This window comes from Gymnoscopelus braueri, assembly GCF_963280865.1.
Source record: "Gymnoscopelus braueri genome assembly, chromosome: 22".
Taxonomy (NCBI): Eukaryota; Metazoa; Chordata; class Actinopteri; order Myctophiformes; family Myctophidae; genus Gymnoscopelus; species Gymnoscopelus braueri.
This window is the reverse complement of record NC_137624.1, coordinates 33,314,994-33,338,024: the sequence shown is the minus strand read 5'-3', so window position 1 is coordinate 33,338,024 and position 23,031 is coordinate 33,314,994. Positions and strand designations below refer to the sequence as shown.

General features: G+C 40.0%; 2 protein-coding genes across 4 annotated transcripts in view; both read right to left on the bottom strand.

The window, feature by feature from the left end:
- Positions 1-23,031, bottom strand: part of LOC308078773 (torsin-1B-like) — a 91,381-nt gene that overhangs the window by 15,543 nt on the left and 52,807 nt on the right. Inside the window, exon 2 of one of the 2 annotated variants that reach the window (XM_080420120.1) lies at positions 4,786-4,807. Coding sequence is in view for 1 of the 2 variants with exons in the window: in XM_080420121.1 (XP_080276247.1) it covers positions 4,542-4,680 (139 nt within the window). In the remaining variant the exon portion in view is untranslated. Of the gene's footprint in view, positions 1-4,541; positions 4,696-4,785; positions 4,808-23,031 lie in introns of those variants that run through there. The other variant, XM_080420121.1, reaches the window with a different exon arrangement.
- LOC308078774 (torsin-1A-like) lies at positions 1,626-17,866 on the bottom strand. Of its 2 annotated transcripts, none has more exons than XM_080420123.1 (5): positions 17,666-17,866; positions 3,382-3,647; positions 3,050-3,225; positions 2,234-2,361; positions 1,626-1,936 (listed from the first exon to the last, which is right to left on the bottom strand). In XM_080420123.1, the coding sequence occupies exons 1-5, from the start codon at positions 17,856-17,858 to the stop codon at positions 1,698-1,700; spliced, it is 1,002 nt and encodes a 333-aa protein (XP_080276249.1). In that variant the 5' UTR covers positions 17,859-17,866; the 3' UTR covers positions 1,626-1,697. The 2 variants fall into 2 exon arrangements, with proteins under 2 accessions (XP_080276249.1, XP_080276248.1); XM_080420122.1 differs by lacking the exons at positions 1,626-1,936; positions 2,234-2,361; positions 3,050-3,225; positions 3,382-3,647 and adding exons at positions 13,184-14,189; positions 14,503-14,630; positions 15,072-15,247; positions 15,371-15,636.

Below are 23,031 nucleotides of genomic sequence, written 5' to 3'. Positions count from 1 at the left end.
TGACAGCACACTTAGTGTTCTGGAACACTCTACACCTATCAGAAAATCCTACATATTAGCGAGACAGAATAATTGTTAAATTGGCACATTTTAGGGAATAAAAGAATATTATGTGCTTTGTCTTACTGCTTTATCGCTGCAAGGCAGGAAAGTTTAATACAAATTGGTAAATCGGCACATTTTCGCGACTAGCATGGTCGGAAATTATGTTAACAATGTATATGAATCGAAATGGCATTGAATCATTACCACATCAATAGTAGGCCGCCTAATTGATTGTCTGACTGAATTACATGTGCAAATGTATAACAGAGTAAAACATGAAGTTAGGATCTAGTTAGGCAAATAACATATTTATGCCTCCAGACTAGGCTACTACTCTTTTTTTTCTCTCTTTTTTTTCTTCAAAAACACAGGTTCTCAAACATGTTCATGTCAAAAACCCATTTTGTGCCAGGGATCCCCATAAGTGAAGATATGTGTTCAAATCTTCAGAAGTATTCCAAATGTTTCACAACTTTTCAACATCTTTCAAAGAAAATTCGAAACGGTTATTTTTAAATAGCTGAAGCATAAAAAGTGTTAAAAGAGATTTTTTTCACGAGTCCTTGATGTGGTTCCAGGGGGTCCCCAGCAGCAAACAGCCAATATAAATTGTCTATTTGAAAATGATCTACAAGCTAACAAAATATTTTATGGCAGGGCAACGGACGATACAGGACAATACAGAAACATAACAGAAGAAGATTGATTGATTGAGTACTTTATTAACAGTTTGCAAAAATTACAGAGGTACAGTTATACAATAATGATGAAAGGATAATACAAAATAAAGCCCTGAGGGCTTGTTTCCATTGTGGTCCTATGTATTCAATTTATCAAGATATTTAGAGTAAAGACAAACAATATTATAGAAGAAGAAGAGGAAAATTCCTCAAAATTGTATTAAGTACAGTATTTAAGTAAATGTACTTAGTTACTTTCCACTGCTGCTAAATACACTCTTCAGAGTTCAATCAATTTGTGTGTTGTGCAAAAAAAGACACAATGACAGAATATCTTGACAGGCAGTAATGGGCATGGCCTATATGGGGAGTTGTGTCATGAGCCAAGGAATCTAGGGGAAAAGGCCAGAGTTAAAGGCCAAAGCGTGAATTGGCCAGTTATAGCGCCACCATGAGGCTGATCTCAAAGATTTAAGGTGGCAGTGTTAGCAGAGGTAAATCTCTAAATGAGAACTCAGATACAACACATAATAATAATGCTGAACTGTGGTGGAATAAATAAATACATATGGAGACTGAGACGTGACCTTGCTTCACACAACTCAAGCTGCCCTCACTCAGCAGTGAAGCTTTTTATTGAACACACCCAAATCATCATTTCCATAGTACACGTCCATTCACAGGTGGCGTTCAGTGTTCAATCAGTCAATCATCAAATCCTACAGCATAAAAAAACATTCATTAAGTTTACCTCTAATAATAATAAATAAAACATAAATAGTTACAATTGAGAGCGTCATTCAACAGGCCGTCTGCATGCAAAGTTTCACGCCGATCGGTCCAGCAGTGCCTGAGATTAGATGTTTACGGACAGGCGGACAGACTCATGGGAGTGAAAACATAATTCCTCGCCTTCGGCCTTCCGGCCTTAGCGGGGATAATACGGTAGTTGCATCCAACAGATGCCGAACGTTACAGATGATAGTCTAGCTTGCTCTGTACTGTCTTGCAACCTTTGACAGAGAAGACTTTCTCTGACGTAGGGAAGTAGATGAGCTCTTTGGCCACCTTTTCAGCCACGTCTTGGTCTGGCGGCAGGCCCCTGTCAGCCATCTCAGCCTTAGCACACAGGACAACATGTTTGTATTCCAGAGGGAGAAATGGTACGAAGAAGTCCACCAGGTTCTTTTCTATCAAGCTGGTATACCCACCTACACCATGAGGTAAAAAAAAAGACATTTTGGGGGGAGCAGTCAGTATTTGTTTTGATTTAACCCCTTCATGGACCAGTGTCCCCCAGGGGTCTATACTTGGTCCTCTCCTTTTTCCCCTCGATACCAAAACTTATTTTGGTAGCATAATTTCTCCAGAATGTCTACTATGACATGCCAAGAATATGGACGCTAGGTTTCATGTGCTTAATCAAATCAAATTGTAATGACAATGTCAGTCCTTTTATACAGTATAGGCATTTCAAGTAAGTAAGTATTAATGTGTGGTGTACTCACTTTGCTTGTTGTTGAACACAGCCAGAGAAAGAGGCCTTTCCAGGTCTTTCAGTTGAATCTGCCTTCTTTCTCGTCCTGATTTCCAGAAATCCAAAGTTGTCTCTATGATGCTGTTTCCTCCAGCATTACTATTACAAACAAAATATCAAAAAAATGTTCACAATTGTGTGTTACAATAAATGTAATAAGAGCAAGTTAATTATTTATTGTGCACACCAGGGGGTAAATCATGATTTTGCTCTGGGCAAAATTTGATTGATTTCAGCTGTACTTATAAAGATGATGTAATGTTGCATACTAAATAAAAAGTAAGGATTGATGCGGAAGTACAAAATACTTATGAACCATTATATTTATTTTTAATTGTTTGCATAATTACAAAGAAAATATATTGGTGATGGTAATTAGGCCAGGCTTGAAGGATTGATACTAACACATCCATACACTGGAATTAAAGCTGAGGAAGACTTCCCCCACTCTCTTTATCACACATATTACACTTTCCAAAAAGTATAAAACATAGAATTTACAAATGTTCGTAGTGCATTCAATAAAACAATTAATACATCTCAATAAGTGAACCACTGCAGACAGAGTGGCACATCCATAGAAATAATTATTATGAGCAAACATTTCCCCAGCACTGAGATTGTGTTGGCAGTGAGAGAATTAGCAGAATGAAATGACAACATAAGTAATTCAACCAATACAGTATGTCATATCAGCAATTGTAACAGAATTTGTGTTCATTCAAGCCGTTGCTTCCCCAGATAAGAAATAATTGTTATTTAAGACACTAATGAGTTTTGTCTTCACCTGAGAAAGATAAATATAGCTTTCTGATAGGAGACTCCATCCAGTTTATCATAGTAATCTAAGAAGGTCGTAATGCTGTCAATCAGGCCAGGAGGCATCTTGTCCATCTCATCAAAGATGAACATGGAGGTCGGACAGCCGCTGACACTGTCTCTGATCTGATCTCGTAACTGAGACTGGGGATAAAAAACAGACAAATGCAGAACGATAAGAAACAATTGTATCTGTGTATTCAGAAGGACAAAACTGTTGTCCCAGCATACAGTAGTAACTTTTTAACAAAAAAACAAACAAAAAGTATTTATTGATTCTAGAGCTAGATGTTACAATACCTTGTAGGTGTGAATTAGACTGGCGTGAGGGAAATGATGTACAGCGTTGAAAAAATTGACAAATTTGCTGTTCATGCCCTCTTTGTAGATGCTCTTAGCTATGACTTTGCTGACAAAGGTCTTCCCTGTACCAGTCCAGCCATGGAGAGAGAGGACCAGGGGCTTCTTGCGGTTGTTGTCGTTCATGAATCCAGACACAGCTTTCACGATGACGCGTGATGCTATATGCTGCCCTAACAGCTTGAGCTTCAGGTCAGCTTCCAGACCTAATGAATGCAAAGTATAATATCATCATGATTACTGATTATTTGATGGAATCGTTCACTTTACAATAAAGCCTGAGATTTGGCACACTGTTAGAACATGTCCTAAGGAATATTTTTGGCTATAGGGCCATCGCAGATTTGTCCCATGGCAGCACCTAGGATCTTGATTACAGTGGCTGATCCTAAATTTTCAAGGATAATTTACAACATTCTAGCAGCTACCTAATATATCTGGCATCCAGGGAACTAAATAATGGTAAAAACATCAAATATTACCTAAATTATACACATATAAATTACAGCCTTTTACAAAACCGTCCAAAACGTGTGCAGACATAATGCCCCAAGCGGTGGATTGATCAAATTACTGGCCAACTCACTGGCCACCCTTGCCCGTCACAGACTTTTGTGTAATAGTCAGGACTTAAAATGGAAAAAGTCTAGTTGCTTTAAGTGTTTTCTACTACAAATGCTTTAAGAATCTTTGAATCCACTGTTTTGTTTTAATTAGCTTGGTACCAGCCACATGTTTGATTAGCTTTTTATATAGATACGAAAGCAAAGCTCAGACTCGATACATCTATGATAGCCTTGATCCAAGGGTACTATTGAAGGAACCACAAAAATGCATCATGCTTTATGAAACAATAAGGGGCTTTATGAAATACATTATGAAATACGGACTAATACATTGCACAAAGATTCCGAATGCAGGGTTGAGTTAACATCCGGGGCTACCGGGTAAGCACATACAAACTTTACAGGCAGATGTCCAGTGACAATTGGGGGGTGTCGCCCAAGACGATAATTGATATGCAAATGTAAAAATCAATAAAATACATCTATGATAGTCTTTATCCAAGGCTAGTGTTGACGTGTTGTTATGAACGTTACCTGATCTGTTGAAAGAGATCCAACTCGGGTTGCAGCATTCCTTAAAACGACAAAATATTTTGGTACCTGTCCAACCGGCAACGGCCAAGACGCCGGCCATGATGGCACTGGTCTTGATGGGCTTAAACGCCGCGGTCATGTGGGCCAGTAAGACCAACAACACCAGTGAAGCAGCTGGCTGCTGGTGAGGCTTCATTTCACAATGATGTGTGATGCCACCAACTTATTAAAATAAACTGTTGTGCGTCGCAAAACTCAGTTAAAACCTGCAGCACTTCAATCTTCGTTTAAATAGTCAAAAACAACAGCACGAATGACGGCGATCCACCAGGAAGTCGCTTTGCTGTTGTGGAAAAAGGTAGAGAGTTCTATGAGATGACCTCTAGCCTTTAGCTGGAAAGAAGATGGAGTCCAAGGTTGAGTCAAAACATCCAATTACTGGAAGAGACAGCTTAAGGTTCGGTTAAATATGACAACATCCATGCTGACCACTGACCAGATGACCACACATGTTGACCACACTTCAGTAATGACTTATAAAGGAAATTCTTAACATGCACTTGTGGGTGTTGGCCTATGAGAAGTTTGTGTGTGTGCGTGGGTGTAACCCTGGAAGGTGAGACCCCACCCCACGAGCTGATTGGATCACCTTTACAATTGTCCTTTTGTCTGTTTGATCATTGAGCGGCAGGAAGGAGGGAGAAAGACCCCCTGGGTGTTGCTAAATCTCAGATTAGAGAAATCTAACAATTGTGACCTAGAAATCTCTTCAGCCTACCTGGATTACGTGAGCTTTGGAAGTTACTTAACAACCAACTAGGCTGCAGTCAGAAACTGAAAACCAGGTTTACAAACATCAACATTATTTCGGATGACACTCTCATTACAGACAAGCTGGATGTGGCTAGTCGCTTAAACATCTTCTTTACAACCATAGCCACAACACTGGTTAACAAACTGCCCTCTCACCCTGGGCTTAATGGTGTAAAGCACATCCAAGCATTCTACCAAAATCTAGGTGTACGCAAAGATGATTTTAAACTCACCATGGTGACAACTGATGATGTGTTTAAAACATTGAGCGCCCTACAACAAAACAAGGCCACTGGCCATGACAATATCCCCTCCAAACTTCTCAGACTCAGCTGCCTCCATTGCTCCAATCATAAACCTCTCCATCAAACAGGGACACGTCCCCCAAGATTTCAAACTAGCGAGAGTAACCACTCTGTACAAAAATGGAAGCAGATTAGACCCTGGCAACTACCGCCCTATTTCTATTCTTAGTTCTATCTCGAAAGTTATGGAAAAAATAGTTTATGAACAGATTGAAAAGTATCTTGCTGAAAAACGAATGTACTAATTCCAATCTGGCTTCAGAACATCCCATTCCACTGACACATGCCTTCTCTATTTGAACGACCACATCAAACATGAGGTGGACATGGGCAAATACTGCGGCATGGTCATGCTGGACCTCCAAAAGGCATTTGACACCGTAAATCACTCTATATTGATTGATAATCTAAAGACAATCGGTTTTGATAGCACATCAGTGAACTGGATGAAATCCTATCTGCAGGGGAGAGAACAGGTGGTGGAGAGGAACTGGTCAGTAATTCACATTGAACACTCGTCCAATGTCACTTCGACTACACATGCACCTCATGGTACCATAGCACCACAAAGGCCTTAAAAATAAGGCTCCAGAAATCCCAAAATAAACTGGTCAGGCTACTGCTTGGCCTTACATCTACAATTCATTTAACCTCTGCTCACTTTGCTAGGGTCGAATGGCTCAGGGTAGTGGACAGGGTACAGCAACTTGGTCTACAAGATACACTACACCACAAAGACACCCATGTACCTGTCAAACTACTTCAAAAACGGCAATGATGTCCACAATCACACCAGAGGGAGCTCCACAAATCACGTTCAAGCCAGATTTGGCTCTAACAAGGGATTAAATTTGTTCTACTGCTATGCCACAAAAATGTGGAATGCCCTAACAACTGTTATAAAAACATGTGAATCCTTACTCTCCTTCAAAACCACTCTAAAAGAGCACTTAAAGTGGCTGCAAGTCGGAACTGACCCCTGTAAAAAGTCAAAGCCTACCCTCCCCCCCTTGTACATGATGTTTTTGCGTAGTAGTGTACATTAAATGTTACGATGAATTGAGTACAAAGGACCCCAATGGAAACAAGCCATAGTGCTTTCTTGGGTTTAAACTCTTAACAGAGTGTGTATTGTACTGTACTTCCCTGTGCTTGTCTTGCAAACTGTTAATAAAGTATTCAATCAATCAATCAATCAATCAATCAAAAGGTTAGAGGTGTGACTGGGAGGGGCTCCTCCTGATCTAAACAAAGGGCGCTGTAATTATAATCTAATCTAAACCCTAAAGAGTGGTATCTGTGTGTGTGACTGTTTACTTTAGATTACTAGTTACAGTTAAAATGACAAATATGGAGAATACAGCAGAATTATATGAATGTGTACCTTTTATAATCCGAATATAATGTACGACACTGTTAAAGTGAAACTATGAGAACGTCTCGTAATGATAGAATGGGTCAAAGGCTTCTGCGTGACTTTTATTCATCGTAAAATTCTCATGCTGCAGTTGTCTAAACTGTGTGTGTGTGTGTGTGTGTGTGTGTGTGTGTGTGTGTGTGTGTGTGTGAATACATAGTTCTCCTAAATAATTAGTAATGTTAAAACGTTTTCCCATTTATATTGTCAATTAATCGGCTGTTTTTGTTTAAATTTTCACTCACTTTTTATACTTAGAAATAAATGTAGCCTATATCAATTACATGGTCTTTTAATGTTAACTCTGAAATATTAAATGTGTAAATTGCTTTTGCCACAACCAAATAATAATTGTATTTAATTAGGTGGGAAAGTAAGGGTTTTGGCCAATGACAAGGTTTCCAGTTTCCACCTGACAGTGACGAATAGCGATGAATAGTGCAGACCAATGGTTCTCAAAATGCCCCCCAGGGGTCCTTGAGGGTGTTCCAGGGGGTCCCCAGCTAAATTATCGATAGTTGGGATTGGGAACCAAATGGACTCTTACAGATCTGTAACTCTGTGTGTACAAATGGAATGAAATGGACCCCCCTTAGGGGTCCATTTGGTTCCATTTGTACACTCTCAAGAGTTGTGGGGGTCCTTGGCCCTAATGCATACCAAACTGGGGGTCCTGAAATGAAAAGGTTTGAGAACCCCTGGCCGGAAGGATGTGTATGAATCGATTCTGAATCATTGTGACCCTCAATGATTCGGGTAATAATAATAATAATAATAATAAACTTTATTTGTAGCACCTTTCATGACACGAAATGCAGCTCAACAGAGCAAGAATGCAATTACAATTACAACTAATAATAATAATAGTAGACATAGGCTACTTAGTACTTACTATAGATGAGGTTGACTTCAAAGATACTAATCATCCACAACCTTTAAATATAAAGGCACCCTACTATAGAATACCAACATGGTGGTCCAGACCATGTTTCCACTAATGACAACATTGTACACATACCACAAATCATGGTGGTATACTTTTTGGCATTATGCTAATAGGCCAGTGGTTCCCAAACATTTTAGGTCAAGAGCCAAAAGAGAAATTAGATGTTTGCCCAGCACCCAAACTAGTGGAAATAGCAGATCTACAAGCTCACAATGCGTCGCTTCGTGCTGGGCTGTGAGCTTGTAGATCTGCTATTTTCAGTACTTCAACATTTTATTAAAATCTTTTGAAATAATACATATACTTATAATAACAATACTTTTTTTTAAATGTAGGAAATGAAAAAGGGGATATTTACTATAGAGGCTATAGACACAACTCATGCTGCTCCTTACACCCAACTGAACTCAGGTTTGATTCAAGATTCAATTGTTACAGCTGCCAGTCACAAGCTTAGCCTGATTGTACAACGCAAGCCTCAAAGACTCAGACCAGAGTGACCAGCTGAGGGAAGAAACCATTAAAGGCCTTGTCAGCATAGACAAGACCTTGCTTCGATTGATTGATATCTTTATTGATCATCAAATAAAACAATAAAACAACTGCATGGCAAGTTGAAACTGTGGTGCCTGCAGTTTGGATTACTCCCCTGATGTGGCCTCTAAAGACAGTCAGTTCATACATCAAGAAGTGGCTTGGCCTCACGTGTATGCCTCAGCAACACTGGCTGAGGCAACACAAGTTTCCTTCCAAATCGATACATTATTTTATCCCATACTTTTGGAGTAAAGTTCTGTGTGATGCCCATGCTGCATGGGATGAGGACAATGTGGAAATCTGACATGGGAGAAGACCTCAAAAGACGTCTGTTTGTAGTGGAGTCAGTACCTACTGCTGTATGGGGCCGAGACATGGACGCTATAACAGCACAGCAGGAAAGGGCCCTGGATGGTGTCTATACACAAGAACACAAGAACAAGAGGTGTCACATGGACCGACCACATCAGAAACGTGGACCTCTACAGGGACCTATATCGTGTGTCAAAGACATGGTCAGAGAGAGAAGGATGAGGCTGGCTGGGCACTGCGTCAGGCACCCACAACTGGTGGCAAGCAAACTGACACTGTGGGAGCCAACCCAGGGCACAGCCAGGAGGGCAAAGAGGCGCACCACCTACGTAGACACACTGCTGCACGACAACAGAGCTAACTACACTGCAGAGCTCAAGACAAGAGACTGATGCTAGACATGAGGATGTGGAAGGCAGCGAGTCCACAGTCGGTGTTGGCTAGACCATACTCTCGCATCACATCGTGTGAGGCTCACTAAAGTGTGCTCACATTTGAGAGAGACTGCATTTTCTTTTACTTTTTGAAAATACTGTCTTTACTTTATACAAAACAGTTCATTTGGAATAGTAGTTTTGACACTAGGTGGCAGCGTGAGACTGTGGTTTACACCTGTAGTACTGTAATAGTAGTCATGAGCACATGTGCTGTTTTCTCCTTGTAACTGAGAGGAATTCAGTGAAGACAAGCCATGTCTCCCTGTCTCAACTTTCTTTCCTGTATTTCAGGATAATTATCTGCTTATGGGTGCCGTGCTGCAGTCTGTGAACATGCATTGTATGATTTTGTTCTTTCGGGTATCTACAAATATGGGCCCATACTATAGATTTAGACTATTAGAGAATGTATTTACAGGCAGGTTGGTCTGTTATACAGGGTTTATGTTTTGTTTAGACAACTGTTTCTGGTCTAGGAGTATTTAGGCATATTATGCTTTGGAAATGGTTAAGTCTTTGACGAAACTATCGAATGTACAGTAGTTAGAATACTGTGCCGCATCTAGCTTATTCGCAGGTTGTGACAACCTGTATCAATAGTGACAAATTCTTCTTGATTTTTCTTGATTCTATTAAAAATTATTAAAACATTTCGTGACTAAACAATTGAATACATGTGCTTTGAAACATGGTCGGAAATTATGTTAACAATGTATTTGAATGCAAATGGGACCGTTGGAAGGAGTTTAGCCTGGAAGCTGAAGGCTCAGATGATGACCTCAAGTGCTATACTGAAACATACCACATCAATAGTAGGCCGTCTAATTGATTGTCTGACTGAATTACATGTGCAACGGTATAACAGAGTACAGCTGCTTTTTCCCCCTTCTTCTTAAAACAGGTTCTCAAACATGTTCATATCAAAAACCCATTTTGTGCCAGGGATCCCTTAAGTGAAGATTTGTGTTCAAATCAATTCCAAAATGTCCACGATTTTTCAACATCTTTCAAAGAAAGATGAAAATAGCTGAAGCCTAAAAAAGCGTTGAAAAAATGATCTACAAGCTCACAATGCGTTTTATTTAATATTTTATGGCAGGGCAACAAGATTGATTGATTGATTGATTGATTGAATACTTTATTAACAGTTTGCAAAAATTACAGAGGTAAGGATAACACAAAATAAAGCCCTTAGGGTTTGTTTCCATTGTGGTCCTACAGTATGTATTCAATTTATCAAGACATATACAGCAAAGACATACAATATTATACAAGAAATCATCAATTCTAGGAGCGGGGTAATTTCAAGAAGAAGAAGAAGAAGAAGAACCCTTTAATATTTATCCAACCGATGCCGACCGTTACAGATAATAGTCTAGCTTGCTTTGTACTGTCTTGCATCCTTTGACAGAGAAGACTCTCTCTGTCTTCGGGAAATAGCCAAGGTCTTTGGCCAACTTGTATTCAGTATCAGTCAGTATTTGTTTTTTATTTGTTTCATCACGCAAATCAGTAGCCTGCACATTATCTCATCAAGACGGACCTGTCCCATTTTTCATATTTCCGAGGAGCACATTGTACTATTTGCCTCTTGTCAAAACAAGATGGCACAGAGACAAGTCGACTTGCTTGGTCTCCACACAAACAACCTCTGATTTCCTATACTAACACATCTGGTCAAAATTCATGTCAGATCCTGTGTCTAGGTGAGACATGACCTTTGACACGGTCTAAATGTCTCAATAGAAGAGCAGGGAGACAAAATATAACCGCCCCAATTGTATAAGTTATATTGTATTAACATACTCTACCATATAGATTGGACAAAATTACATTCATATAAAAAAAAGTTACACAGTGCCTCTTTAAGTAGATCTCATGTCATTATTTTTACCCGCTTAGCGAAAGCTGCGGGTCTATGAAGAGGCAGACCTATGACTCATCATTCAACAAATTTGCATTCGACAGATTCATTTGCATTCGACAGATTTGTTCGACAGATTTGCGTCATTGGCTGTCCTTTAAGCCAATGGGATACTTTCCCATACTCTGACCGGGCGGCCTCGTCCTCCCAAGCTATGGGACTATGCAGTCCTCCGAGCGCTAGCCGAATTTGGCTAATAGTTAGCTTGTATGATGTTACTAACTAACTGTTTTTAGCCAAGCGCGCTAATGTCCGCTCCCCATTAGTTATCGACGCAATTCGCGTTATTACTCTCGTAATTTTCATGTATTGTACATCCCAAAATAAAATGTATTAACCATGTTATGGTGCTGTAATGACTTTATATTTTCTCAACATAATACTGTCTTTCACACGGGCCTTGGAAAAGAGGATCACTTCCGCCATTTTCTTCTTCTTCTTCTCTTATTTACTGGCGGTTCGCAACCAACTTAAAGGTGCATATCGCCACCTACTGTACACGAGTGTGTAGCATGTCTAATATCCCATTACTGTAATGTAATATGTATATATATATACATACACACACACATACATATATATATATATATATATATATATATATATATATATATATATATATATATACACTTTTTTTTTTTCTTCGTTGGTCTAAACAATGACACGGTTGCCAGATTTTGAGAGAAAAATAAGCAACCAGGTCAATGAAAACAAGCCCAAACACTTAAGTGACTATTAGGCTACATGAGCACTTTAAACCTATATGCATCGGCTATTTGATAATAGACGACTTGGCAATAGCCGATCTACAAGCTCACAACAAAATAATAACAAATAACAAGCAACTACCTACATTTACAAGCAACTTCACAGAAAACAAGGTCGCTTGTAATTAGTATACATGGCAACACTAGTACGAGTACTTTTCCCACCACTGTTGCTGTTTTTAACATGACTGCCCTGTTTACAAATGAATGAATACACACTACAACCAAGGTTACTGTAGCAACATTTTTCATGTAAGGTATGACGCTAAAATCAGCTGCATTTTATCAGAAAAAAGCAGATCTACAAGCTCACAACGCATCGCCGCCTTGTGAGCTTGTAGATCTGCTATTTTTTATTCTGACGTTTTATTGAATACTTCATTTACAAAAGACATTAATGAAACCAAATGGACCCATTTGGGTTTTTCTTTCATGTAAGCCAGTAGTGAAAAGGGCAAACTTGCAGTTATGCATTACAACTCAAGCCTAGCTGTTTCAAACAGTGAAATCAAAAGACAAGTTGTGAGCTTCACTTTTATAAAGGGTTAGGGTTACATTGCAGTATTGATACTTTTCCTTAAGTAAAACATTACAGTACTTTTTCCACCACTGTTGATGTTTTTAACATGACTGCCCTTACGCTACCTGTATTCTATGGACTCACTTCGTTTATTGTGCAAATAGTTTCTTTCTTTCATACATAAATGAATACTAACTGGTCACCACCGGTCTTTTGTCCAGGAACAATGCATACAACACTATCAACCAGTCCTCCTGGGTGTGTGCTGTGTGTGTGTCTTCATTTTTGTTGTTCATACATTTCTAAGTGAAACACTGTAGTTTTGACTTGGGTAAGGGTAGGCTACATTATGAAGTAACTATATCAGCTGGTGAAAATAGCAGATCTGTGAGATTGTAGATCAATTATTTTCACTATCATTGATATTGTACACACACACACACACACACACACACACACACACACACACACACACACACACACACACACACACACACACACACACTTTATATTGGTAGCCAACCAATGAACCTCTGTGGAGTTATTTTTGTTGCATTCGAATGGCTGAGATTTTATTTTAATGACAACTTTTACATTTTGTGCTGCAGATTGGGGCAAAAAAAGCCTGCCGCAAGCGGGTATATTATGACTTTGTCATTTCTTGTTTTACAGTGCATACTTTAAAAAATACTCAAAGTACAAGTAAAAGTAGAAGTACATTTCTTCATTTTTATATCGATGAATTGCTGTAATGTTTTCACAATGAATTTATAGGACCTATACTCTTGTTTCAGAGAAGTAACTCTCTGAAACCACCTGCACTGCACTGCATGCACTGATGTAGTTCCTTGTAGAACCACTACGTTATACAAAGCCTGCAGAAACACCTATACAAACGAAAATAGAAATGACTGAGGAACCAGAACTAAACACTTTTACTCCTATACACCCATACAAGATGTAACAAAAAGACGAGCGGAGGGGGAAGCCAGAAACACGGCTAGGATGAGAGCATAAGTCTGGCCGATTACATTTTAGGGGAGAAAAAAGAAACAGCCAACCTAGTACCTAGTAACTCAGTACTTTACAGCCTTCCTACAAATGTACTTGAGTAAAAGTAAAATATTTGTCTTGGAAATGTACTCAAGTAAGAGTAATAAGTATCAAAAAAGATCTAATACTCAAGTAAAGTACAGATACTCAGAATCTCAAGTACTCAAGTACATTTACTCCGTTACTGTCCACCATTGCACAACAGGCAGTCTGTGTGCAAAGTTTCACACCGATCGGTCCAGCAGTGCCCGAGATTAGATGTTTACGGACAGACGGACGGGTGGACAGACTCATGGGAGTGAAAACATAATTCCTCGCCTTCGGCCTTCCGGCCTTAGCGGGGATAATACGGTAGTTGCATCCAACAGATGCCGAACGTTACAGATGATAGTCTAGCTTGCCCTGTACAGTCTTGCAACCTTTGACAGAGAAGGCTTTCTCTGACTTAGGGAAGTAGATGAGCTCTTTGGCCACCTTTTCAGCCATGTCTTGGTCTGGCGGCAGGCCCCTGTCAGCCATCTCAGCCTTAGCACACAGGACAACATGTTTGTGTTCCAGAGGGAGAAATGGTACGAAGAAGTCCACCAGGCTCTTTTCCATCAAGCTGGTATACCCACCTACACCATGAGGTTGAAAAAAATACATTTTGGGGGGCAGTCAGTATTTGTTTTTATTTAACCCCTACATACTTCATGGACCAGTGTCCCCCAGGGGTCTATACTTGGTCCTCTCCTTTTTTCCCTCGATAACAAAACTCCTAGCTGAAAATAAATCTGCTATTTTCTGCAAATGTTCACATATTTTACATGCCCAGAATAGGGACGCTAAGTTTCATGTGATTAATAAAATACAATTTTAATGACAATGTCAGTCATTTTATACATTATAGGCATTGCAGTAAGGTATTAATGTGTAGTGTACTGTACTCACTTTGCTTGTTGTTGGTCAAAGCCTCAGAAAGATTATTTTCCAGGTCTTTCAGTTCAATCTCCTCTCTGTCTCGTCCTGATTTCCAGAAATCCAGAGTTGTCTCTACGATGCTGTTTCCTCCAGCATTACTATTACAAACAAAATATCAACAAAAAAAATGGAATTAAAGCTGCGTAAGACTTTCCCCACTCTCTTAACCACTTAAACCCTATTTACCCCGCCCCCTCTTTTTATCACACACATATGTACAGAATAAGAAAAAGTATATAACTTAGAATTTACAAATATCCCTAGAGCATTCAATAAAACCATTAATACATCTCAATAAGTGAACCCCTGCAGACAGAGTGGCACATCCATATAAATAATTATTATAAGCAAACATTTGCCCAGCACGGAGATTGTGTTGGCAGTGAGAGAATTAGCAGAAGTAAATTACGACATATTGTAATTCAACCAATACAGTATGTCACATCAGCAATTCTAACAGAGTTTGTGTTCATTCAACCCATTGCTTCCCCTGGTAAGAAATAATTTTTATTTAATAAACTAATGAGTTTTGTCTTCACCTGAGAAAGATAAATATAGCTTTCCGATAGGAGACTCCATCCAGTTTATCATAGTAATTTAAGAAAGTCGTAATGCTGTCAATCAGGCCAGGAGGCATCTTGTCCACCTCATCAAAGATGAACATGGAGGTCGGACAGCCGCTGACATCGTTTCTGATCTGATCTCGTAACTGAGACTGGGGATAAACAACAGACAAATGCAGAACGATGAAAAACAATTGTATCTGTGTAGTCAGAAAAAAGACAAGACAAAAACAAAAAAAATGATTTATTGATTCTAGAGCTAGATGTTACAATACCTTGTAGGTGTCAATGTGACTGGCGTGTGGGAAATGTAGCTCAGCGTTGAAAAAATGGACAAATTTGCTGTCCATGCCCTTTTTGTAGATGTTCTCAGCTATGAGTTGGCTGACAAAGGTCTTCCCTGTACCAGTCAAACCATGGAGAGAGAGGACCAGGGGCTTCTTGCGGTTGTCGTCGTTCATGAATCCAGACACAGCTTTCACGATGATGCGTGTTGCTATATGCTGCCCTAACAGCTTGAGCTTCAGGTCAGCCTCCAGACCTAATGAATGCAAAGTATAATAACAATATGATTACAAAATATGTATAAGTTTGTGCAGTAGGATTAGTCTGACGGCTATGCACAATATTTTGATGGAATCGTGCACTTTACGATACAAGCATGAGATTTGGCACGCTTTTTTAGAACATGTCCTAAGGATCATTTTTGGCTATAGGGCCATTGCAGATTTGTCCCATGGTAACCATGGCAGCCATTTTCCAAAATGGCCGACACCTGCTGTTATTACCATGTAACTCAGGTTCTAGACCACCTAGGATCTTGATTACAGTGGCTAATCCTACATTTTCAAGGATGATTTACAACATTCTAGCAGCTACCTAATATATCTGGCATCCAGTGAACTAAATAATGGTAAACATCAAATATTACCTAAATTATACACATATGAATTGAATTACAGCCTACACATTTACAAAATCGGCCAATGACGTGTGCAGACGTAATGCCCCAAGCGGTGGCCAGGGTGGCCATGGCCTCATTGATAAAATTACCGGCCAACTCACTGGCCAGCCCTGCCAGTCAGACTTTTGTGTAATAGTCAGGACTAAAAATGAAAAAATCCACCTGGAAAACATTAGGCATTTTAGAGGAAAAGTTATATTTAGATGATTTTTATGTGGTGAATCCATTTATGCTGTATGCCAAACTATGAAAGTCACTGTTTAGTCATAAACATTGAGTAAATATAACGAGCAAATTAATCGCTATAAAATGGAAATGGCTATAATTTTGCTTCTAGTGAGCTTATAAAGAAGATCTAAGAGTAAGTTTGTAATGTCCAGAAATACATCTATTAACAAGTCTTCAAGTCTTAAGTCTTCAAGTCCAGCAACTTATCTCTTGTCATGAATTTCTTTGTTGACATAACTGAATTTTGTAATAATTTGGCCAAAACTAGGAAAATCTCCATAAAATGTGATCTGAAGTACTTCACTTATTGTTTCTGTATTATTTGTAGGTGCTGAGTCCATTTCTTACATAAATATATTTTGTATAATTTATAATAAGCTGTAACAGTTCATTGATATTATTATTATTATGTGTAATAATAATAATAATAATAATAATAATAATAAAGGGTACTTAAATGCTTTTGATCCATTTATTGCGTAAAAAGAAAGAACTAAGCAAACTTGTAAGTGGTACTGAGCTAAGTTCTTAAAGCATTTAAATTGCAGAAAACCCTGAAAAGGATAGGCTACAGTATGTGTATAGTATGGATTGTCTTCAGTACACAGCTAAAACAAACAAGCTCTATTTCCAAACAGTTTACAAAACACAAAACTTTCCACAGGTTTTTATTAATGCCGGTATAGCTGGAGTTTGCAAGATGCTAATTACAGGTGCCTGTACCACTGGTGTGTGTGTTTTTTTTACTACAAATGCTTTAAGAACCTGTGAATCCACTGTTTTGTTTTAATTAGCTCAGTACCAGCCACAAGTTTGATTAGCTTTTTATGTATTTAATAAATTAATCAAAACCGTTTAAGTGGCCTTCATTATTATTATTATTATTATTATTATTATTACTACTACTAATACTACTACTAAACTTTTACAGCTTATTATGAAACAGAATTTTACCATTTTGTGTAGACATACAGAAATCTCCATATGGGTCATAGACAGAGTACTCTGACCATGGGTATAACGCGGGTTTCCGTAACCGGATGGGGCATGCATTTCCAACTTGCGTCTCCCGAGTAGGTACTAGTAGGCTGGCTGGCTCGCTGGTGCACTAGTGAGGTGCGTTCGGAAATATAGTACTGAGCGCACTGGACAATACAAACTAATAGGCAAGTGCGCTCCCGGTGCGCATTTCCAAACGTATATCCTTTCTGAGTTAAAAAATAAATGCTTTATGGTCTATTTACTATTGAAATAGCATTGGATCAAGACTATCATAGATGTATTTTATCGAGTCTGGCTTTTGCTTTCGTATCAGATACGAAAGCAAAAGTCAGACTCGATCCAACTCCTGCTGACTCTGTGTTGTTATGAACGTTACCTTTTCTGTTGAAAGAGATCCAATCCGGCTGGCAGCATTCGTTAAAATAACAAAATAATTTGGTACCAGACCAACCGGTGGCAATGACACCAACCACGATGGCACTGGCGGTAATCGGCTCAAACGCCACGGTCAAGTTGGCCAGTAAGACCAACAACACCAGTGAAGCAGCTGGCTGCCGGTGAGGCTTCATTTCACAATGATGTGTGATGCCACCAAACTTATCAAAATGAACTGTGGTGCGTCGCAAAACTCAGCACGAGCTGAGTTAATGCTGTGCTGTTAATGTGAAAGTGAAACTATGAGAACGTCTCCTAATGCTCCTGAGGATTGAACTCGTTCTCATGCTATTCAACAAAAATGTGGAATGCCCTACCAAAAGGAGTAAAGGAGTGTAAACCCCTACTCACTTTCAAAACTGCCCCAAAAGATACACCTTCAGGAGGCTGCAATTCGAAACTGTCCCCTGTCTAAGTTACCTACCGCTACGGGTCCATTTGGTTCCATTTGTACACTTTCAGAGTTTGGGAGTCCTTGGCCCTAATGCATACCAAACTGGGGGTCCTTGAAATGAAAAGGTTTGAGAATCCCTCGCGTGTATGATGTGCATGAATCGATTCTGATTCTGAATCATTGTGACTCAATGATTCTAGTATGGCTACTATAGATGAGGTGGACTTCAGAGATACTAAACATAGACAACCTTTAAATTAAGGCACCCTACTATAGAATACCAACATGGTGGTCCAGACCATGTTTCCACGAATGACAACGTTGTACACATACCACAAATCATGGTGGTATACTTTTTGACATCATGCTATAGTGGTTCCCAAACTTTTTAGGTCAAGACCCAAAAGAGAAATTAGATTGCCCAGGACCTAAACTAGTGGATATAGCAGATCTACAAGCTCACAACGGGTCGCTTCACGCTGCGTTGTGAGCTTGTAGATCTGCTATTTTCAGTGCTTCTTAAACATTTTATTTTATTCATGAAATACTTTTTAAATCTTTTGAAATAAAACATATATATTTTTTAAATGTAGGAAATGAAAAAAAGGGGATATTTACTCGCGACCCATAAAGATTGGTCCACGACCCAAACATAAACAGCGCTATAGGCTAATTGAGCCCTTTACCCCCCCCTTTTTTTAAACACAACTCGTGCTGCTCCTTACACCCAACTGTACCCAGGTTTGATTCAAGATTCAATTGTTACAGCTGCCAGTCAAGAGCTTAGTCCGATTGTACAACGCAAGCCTCAAAGACTCAGACCAGAGTGACCAGCTGAGGGAGAAACCATCAAAGCCATTGTCAGCATAGACGAGACCTTGCTTCGATTGTTTGTTTGTTTGATTGATTGATTGATTGATTGATTGGGATACCCATGTACCTGTCAAAATACTTCATAAACGTAAATGAACACCAGAGGCAGCGACCACCTGTTCCCTCCCCTCAAGATAGGATCTCATCCAGCTAGCCGACGTATCATCAAAACCTATTGCTTTTAGCTTATCCTGCAGAATTGGGTGATTAATGGTGTCAAAGACCTTCTGGAGGTCCAGCATGACCATGCCGCAATATTTGCCCTTGTCGACCTCTTGTTTGATGTAGTCGTTCAAATAGAGAAGGCATGATTCAGTGGAGTGTTTTTTTCTGAAGCCAGATTACAATTTGTAAATTAGATTTTTGTCCGCAAGATACTTATCAACCTGTTCATAAACTATTTTTTCCATGACTTTCGAGATGGAGCTAAGAATAGAAATAGGGCGGTAGTTGCCGGGGTCTAATTTGCTTCCTTTTTTGTACAGTGGGTCGCTAGGGACCCGTCCCTGTTTGATGGAGAGGTTTATTGTGTGGGTGATGATTGGAGCAATGGAGGCGGCTGAGTCTTTTACAAATTTGGAGGGAATATTGTCGAGGCCTGTGACTCGGTGTTGTTGTAGTGCGCTAAATTTTTTAAACACCTCATCTGTTGTCACCATGGTGAGTTTAAAATAATTTTTGCGTACACCTAGTTTTTCATAAAATGCGTCATCATGCTCTTTACCGTAGCTCCCAGAGTGAGGGGGTAGTTTTTCAACCAGTTCTGAGGCTATGGTCGTAAAGAAGATGTTGAGGATTTTACTCATTTCCCGATTTGCTGTAGTGAGAGGCTGATGTTTGCAAACCTGGTTTTCAAATTCTTGCTGCAGCCTAGTTGGTTGTTGAGTAACTTCCAAAGCTCACAAGGTTTGTTTTGGTTTTCTTCAATGTTGTCATCGAGGTAGTTTTTTTTTGCGAAAATGGTCATGGCAGTTACTTTGTTTCTTAGCTTTATTCTCTCTCTTTAGACTAGGTGGGTTTCGAGACCTTTGTTGAAGCGTTTGGCGAGTTTGATCCTACATTTATGAAGTTCAGAACACTTTTTGTTTCTGAGTTTCATGGCAGTAAGTATGTCCGAATTCATCCATGGTTCCGAGCGGGTTTTGACCCTGACGGTTTTCATGGGAGCCACGCTATCCAAGATTGAAGTGAATTTGGTTTTGAAACCAAGTCACGATTCATCTACTTGTGTGCTGTTTAGTACATTGGACCAGTCCTGTTCCTCTAGCCTGTGGTTTAAGTCCTCACTCTTATAGTTTTTGAGGTCTCTGATCGTGACTGTTTTGGTACAGAAGATCATGTAATGATCACTTGAGGCCTGATGTGGCCTTGGTCTTACGAGAACCCTATGACCAAAGTCGAAAAGCTGGAGTGGACAGTCAGTTCATACATCAAGAAGTGGCTTGGCCTCACGTGTTGCTTCAGCAACATTGACTTGTATGGACACGGTGCCCTAGAACTGCCTGTCTCTAGCCTCACAGAGGCGTTTAAATGCACCAAAGTGAGGCTGAACCCTGACTGAGTCTCAAGATGATGTGTTCCGAGCGGCTGCTCCCAGACAGCTGAGAGGAAACGGATCCCATCTGAGGCCGTACAGCAAGCAAAATCTGCTCTCAGGCATGGAGGATAGGTACAGCATGGAAGAGGTTGATTTGGACTTGGGATATGCTGCAGCCCACATGGCACAAGGCAACATCAACCCAGAGGAGAAAGATGGTGGTTGCTCAGGTTCGCCTGAGATCATTACAACTAACCTCAGGTTGGGTGTAGAAGATTTGTCGCCACGTCCACAACCAAGCTTCTTAAGGGGTTGGGAGTGCAAGGAGTGGGGGGGGGGGGACCTGACACCTGGGACTAAAGTGTGATCACATTTGAGAGAGACTTTTCTTTCACTTTGTATGTGAATAATCTGTTTTTTTTAACACCAAAACAGTTAACTTGGAATAGCGGTTTTGACACTAGGTGGCAGTGTGAGACCGTGGTTTACACCAGTAGTACCGTACTGTAGTCATGAGCTCATGTGCTGTTTTCTCCTTGTAACTGTGGGGAACTCAGTGAAGATAAGCCATGTCTCCCTGTCTCACCTTTCGTTTCTGTATTTCAGGATATGGGTGCTGCAGCCTGGTACCTGTAACATGCAGTTTATGCTTCTGTTCTATCAGGTAGCTACAAATATGGGCCCATACTAGATTTAGACTATTAGAGAATGTATTTACAGGCAGGATGGTCTGTTATACAGGGTTTATGTTTTGTTACCATCTCCAGATCTATAGTGCACTGTCCCAGGACAAACCATTAGTAATTTGAGGTAACATGGTGGGATCACTCTCTTTAAGTTGGTGCCAAGAACACACTGAAGTCGCAGTCTGATCAATAATCAATGAGTAAATGTACTTAGTTAGTTACTTTTCACCACTGCTGTGACTGGAGCTACAGCGGATCTGCGGATGGGGCAAATAGGCCATCAGCCATCAGTTGTGAGTCATTTTCACTAAACCAAACACTATGTGGGAATTTTCACATGACATTTCACATGACAAGCATGAATGAATGAATCCATAGTCTTTAGCGACCCTGTTTCACTTCACTACCAAAATACATCTTATATTAAAATGGGCATGTGGCTGGATGTCACAACAAAGCTTAGCAAAAAGAAAAATGACACAAAAAAAGAACATCCGGATTTGATTGGCAAAGCTTCATAGTGCTCAGATCAGCGCAACCAGATTCTCAAAACAGCCATTAATGTTCCCTCCCCCCCACCACCACACACACATTTATTTAAAAATCATGGTCAACTCCACTAGCAACAGCCACCTTGCATTGACACAGTGTGAGGCTGCATAGTTGAGGTTGAACATTAGCATCTATTGCCTGATTTATACTTACTGTAGTTGTGTATCGTGTCTTGCACCAAAAATAGCATCTTGCACGTTGTGAGCTTGTAGATCGGCTATTTTCGGTGTGAGACACCGCCGCACAACTAGTATAAAGGGCAATAAATCATCCCCATGTTTGTGCCAAATCTGGGAGGAATGAGATCAGTGGAGCTCCCTCTGGTGTTGTGCCCGAAGAAGAAGAAGAAGAAGAAGAATTATCCCTTTAGTATTTATCCAACAGATGCTGAACATTACAGATAATAGTCTAGCTTGCTTTGTACTGTCTTGCATCCTTTGACAGAGAAGACTCTCTCTGTCTTCGGGATATAGCCAAGGTCTTTGGCCAACTTGTATTCAGTATCAGTCAGTATTTGGTTTTATTTGCTTTTATTTTTCATCACGCAAATCAGTACACATTATCTCTATAGTCTTGTCATCAAGACGGACATGTTCGATTTTTCATATTTCATCCTGATTGGCTAAGATGGACTTCTACTACCTGGCCTGGCAGAGACCTGTGCTCTGAGGAGCACATTTTTCTAGTTGCCTCTGAGATGTAATGCAGTATCATAAAATGGAAATACTCAAGTAATTAAAACAAAAGTATCATACAATTGTACTAAAGTACAGTACTTGAGTAAATCTAATTTCAAAGATTTAGGCTGGCAATGTTTCACGCTGATCGGTCCAGCAGTGCCCGAGATTAGATGTTTATGGACAGACGGACGGACGGATGGACGAATGGACGGATGGACGAATGGACGGATGGACGGACTCACAGGAGTGAAAACGTAATCCCTCGCCTTTGGCCTTCTGGCCTTGGTGGGGATAATACCGTAGTAGCATTCAACAGATACCGAAGGTGAGGGCACGGTGGCCCCCGCGTCCACATGTTGCCAATGCAAATCCACCCGATCCACTTGTTGCCAATGAAATCTCCCCCCCCCCCCCCCCGTCGATTTGTTTCCAATCAAAACGCTCCCGTCACCTGTCCATTTGCTGCCAATAAAATCGCTGCCCTCCTGTCCATTTCCCCCCCCCCCTCCCTCCCCCTATATACTTTTACCTCAAGGATCCAGATTACTTTAATGTGTATGTAACACCTTTGTGTATAGTGGACTT

Coding starts and splice junctions, on each gene's coding strand:
- LOC308078774 (XM_080420123.1), bottom strand. CDS start 17,858: ATGAAGCCTCACCGGCAGCCAGCTGCTTCACTGGTGTTGTTGGTCTTA. Junction 3,226..3,381: donor GTCTAATTCACACCTACAAG/GTATTGTAACAT, acceptor TTTTATCCCCAG/TCTCAGTTACGAGATCAGAT. Junction 1,937..2,233: donor TGTGTTCAACAACAAGCAAA/GTGAGTACACCA, acceptor CTCATGGTGTAG/GTGGGTATACCAGCTTGATA.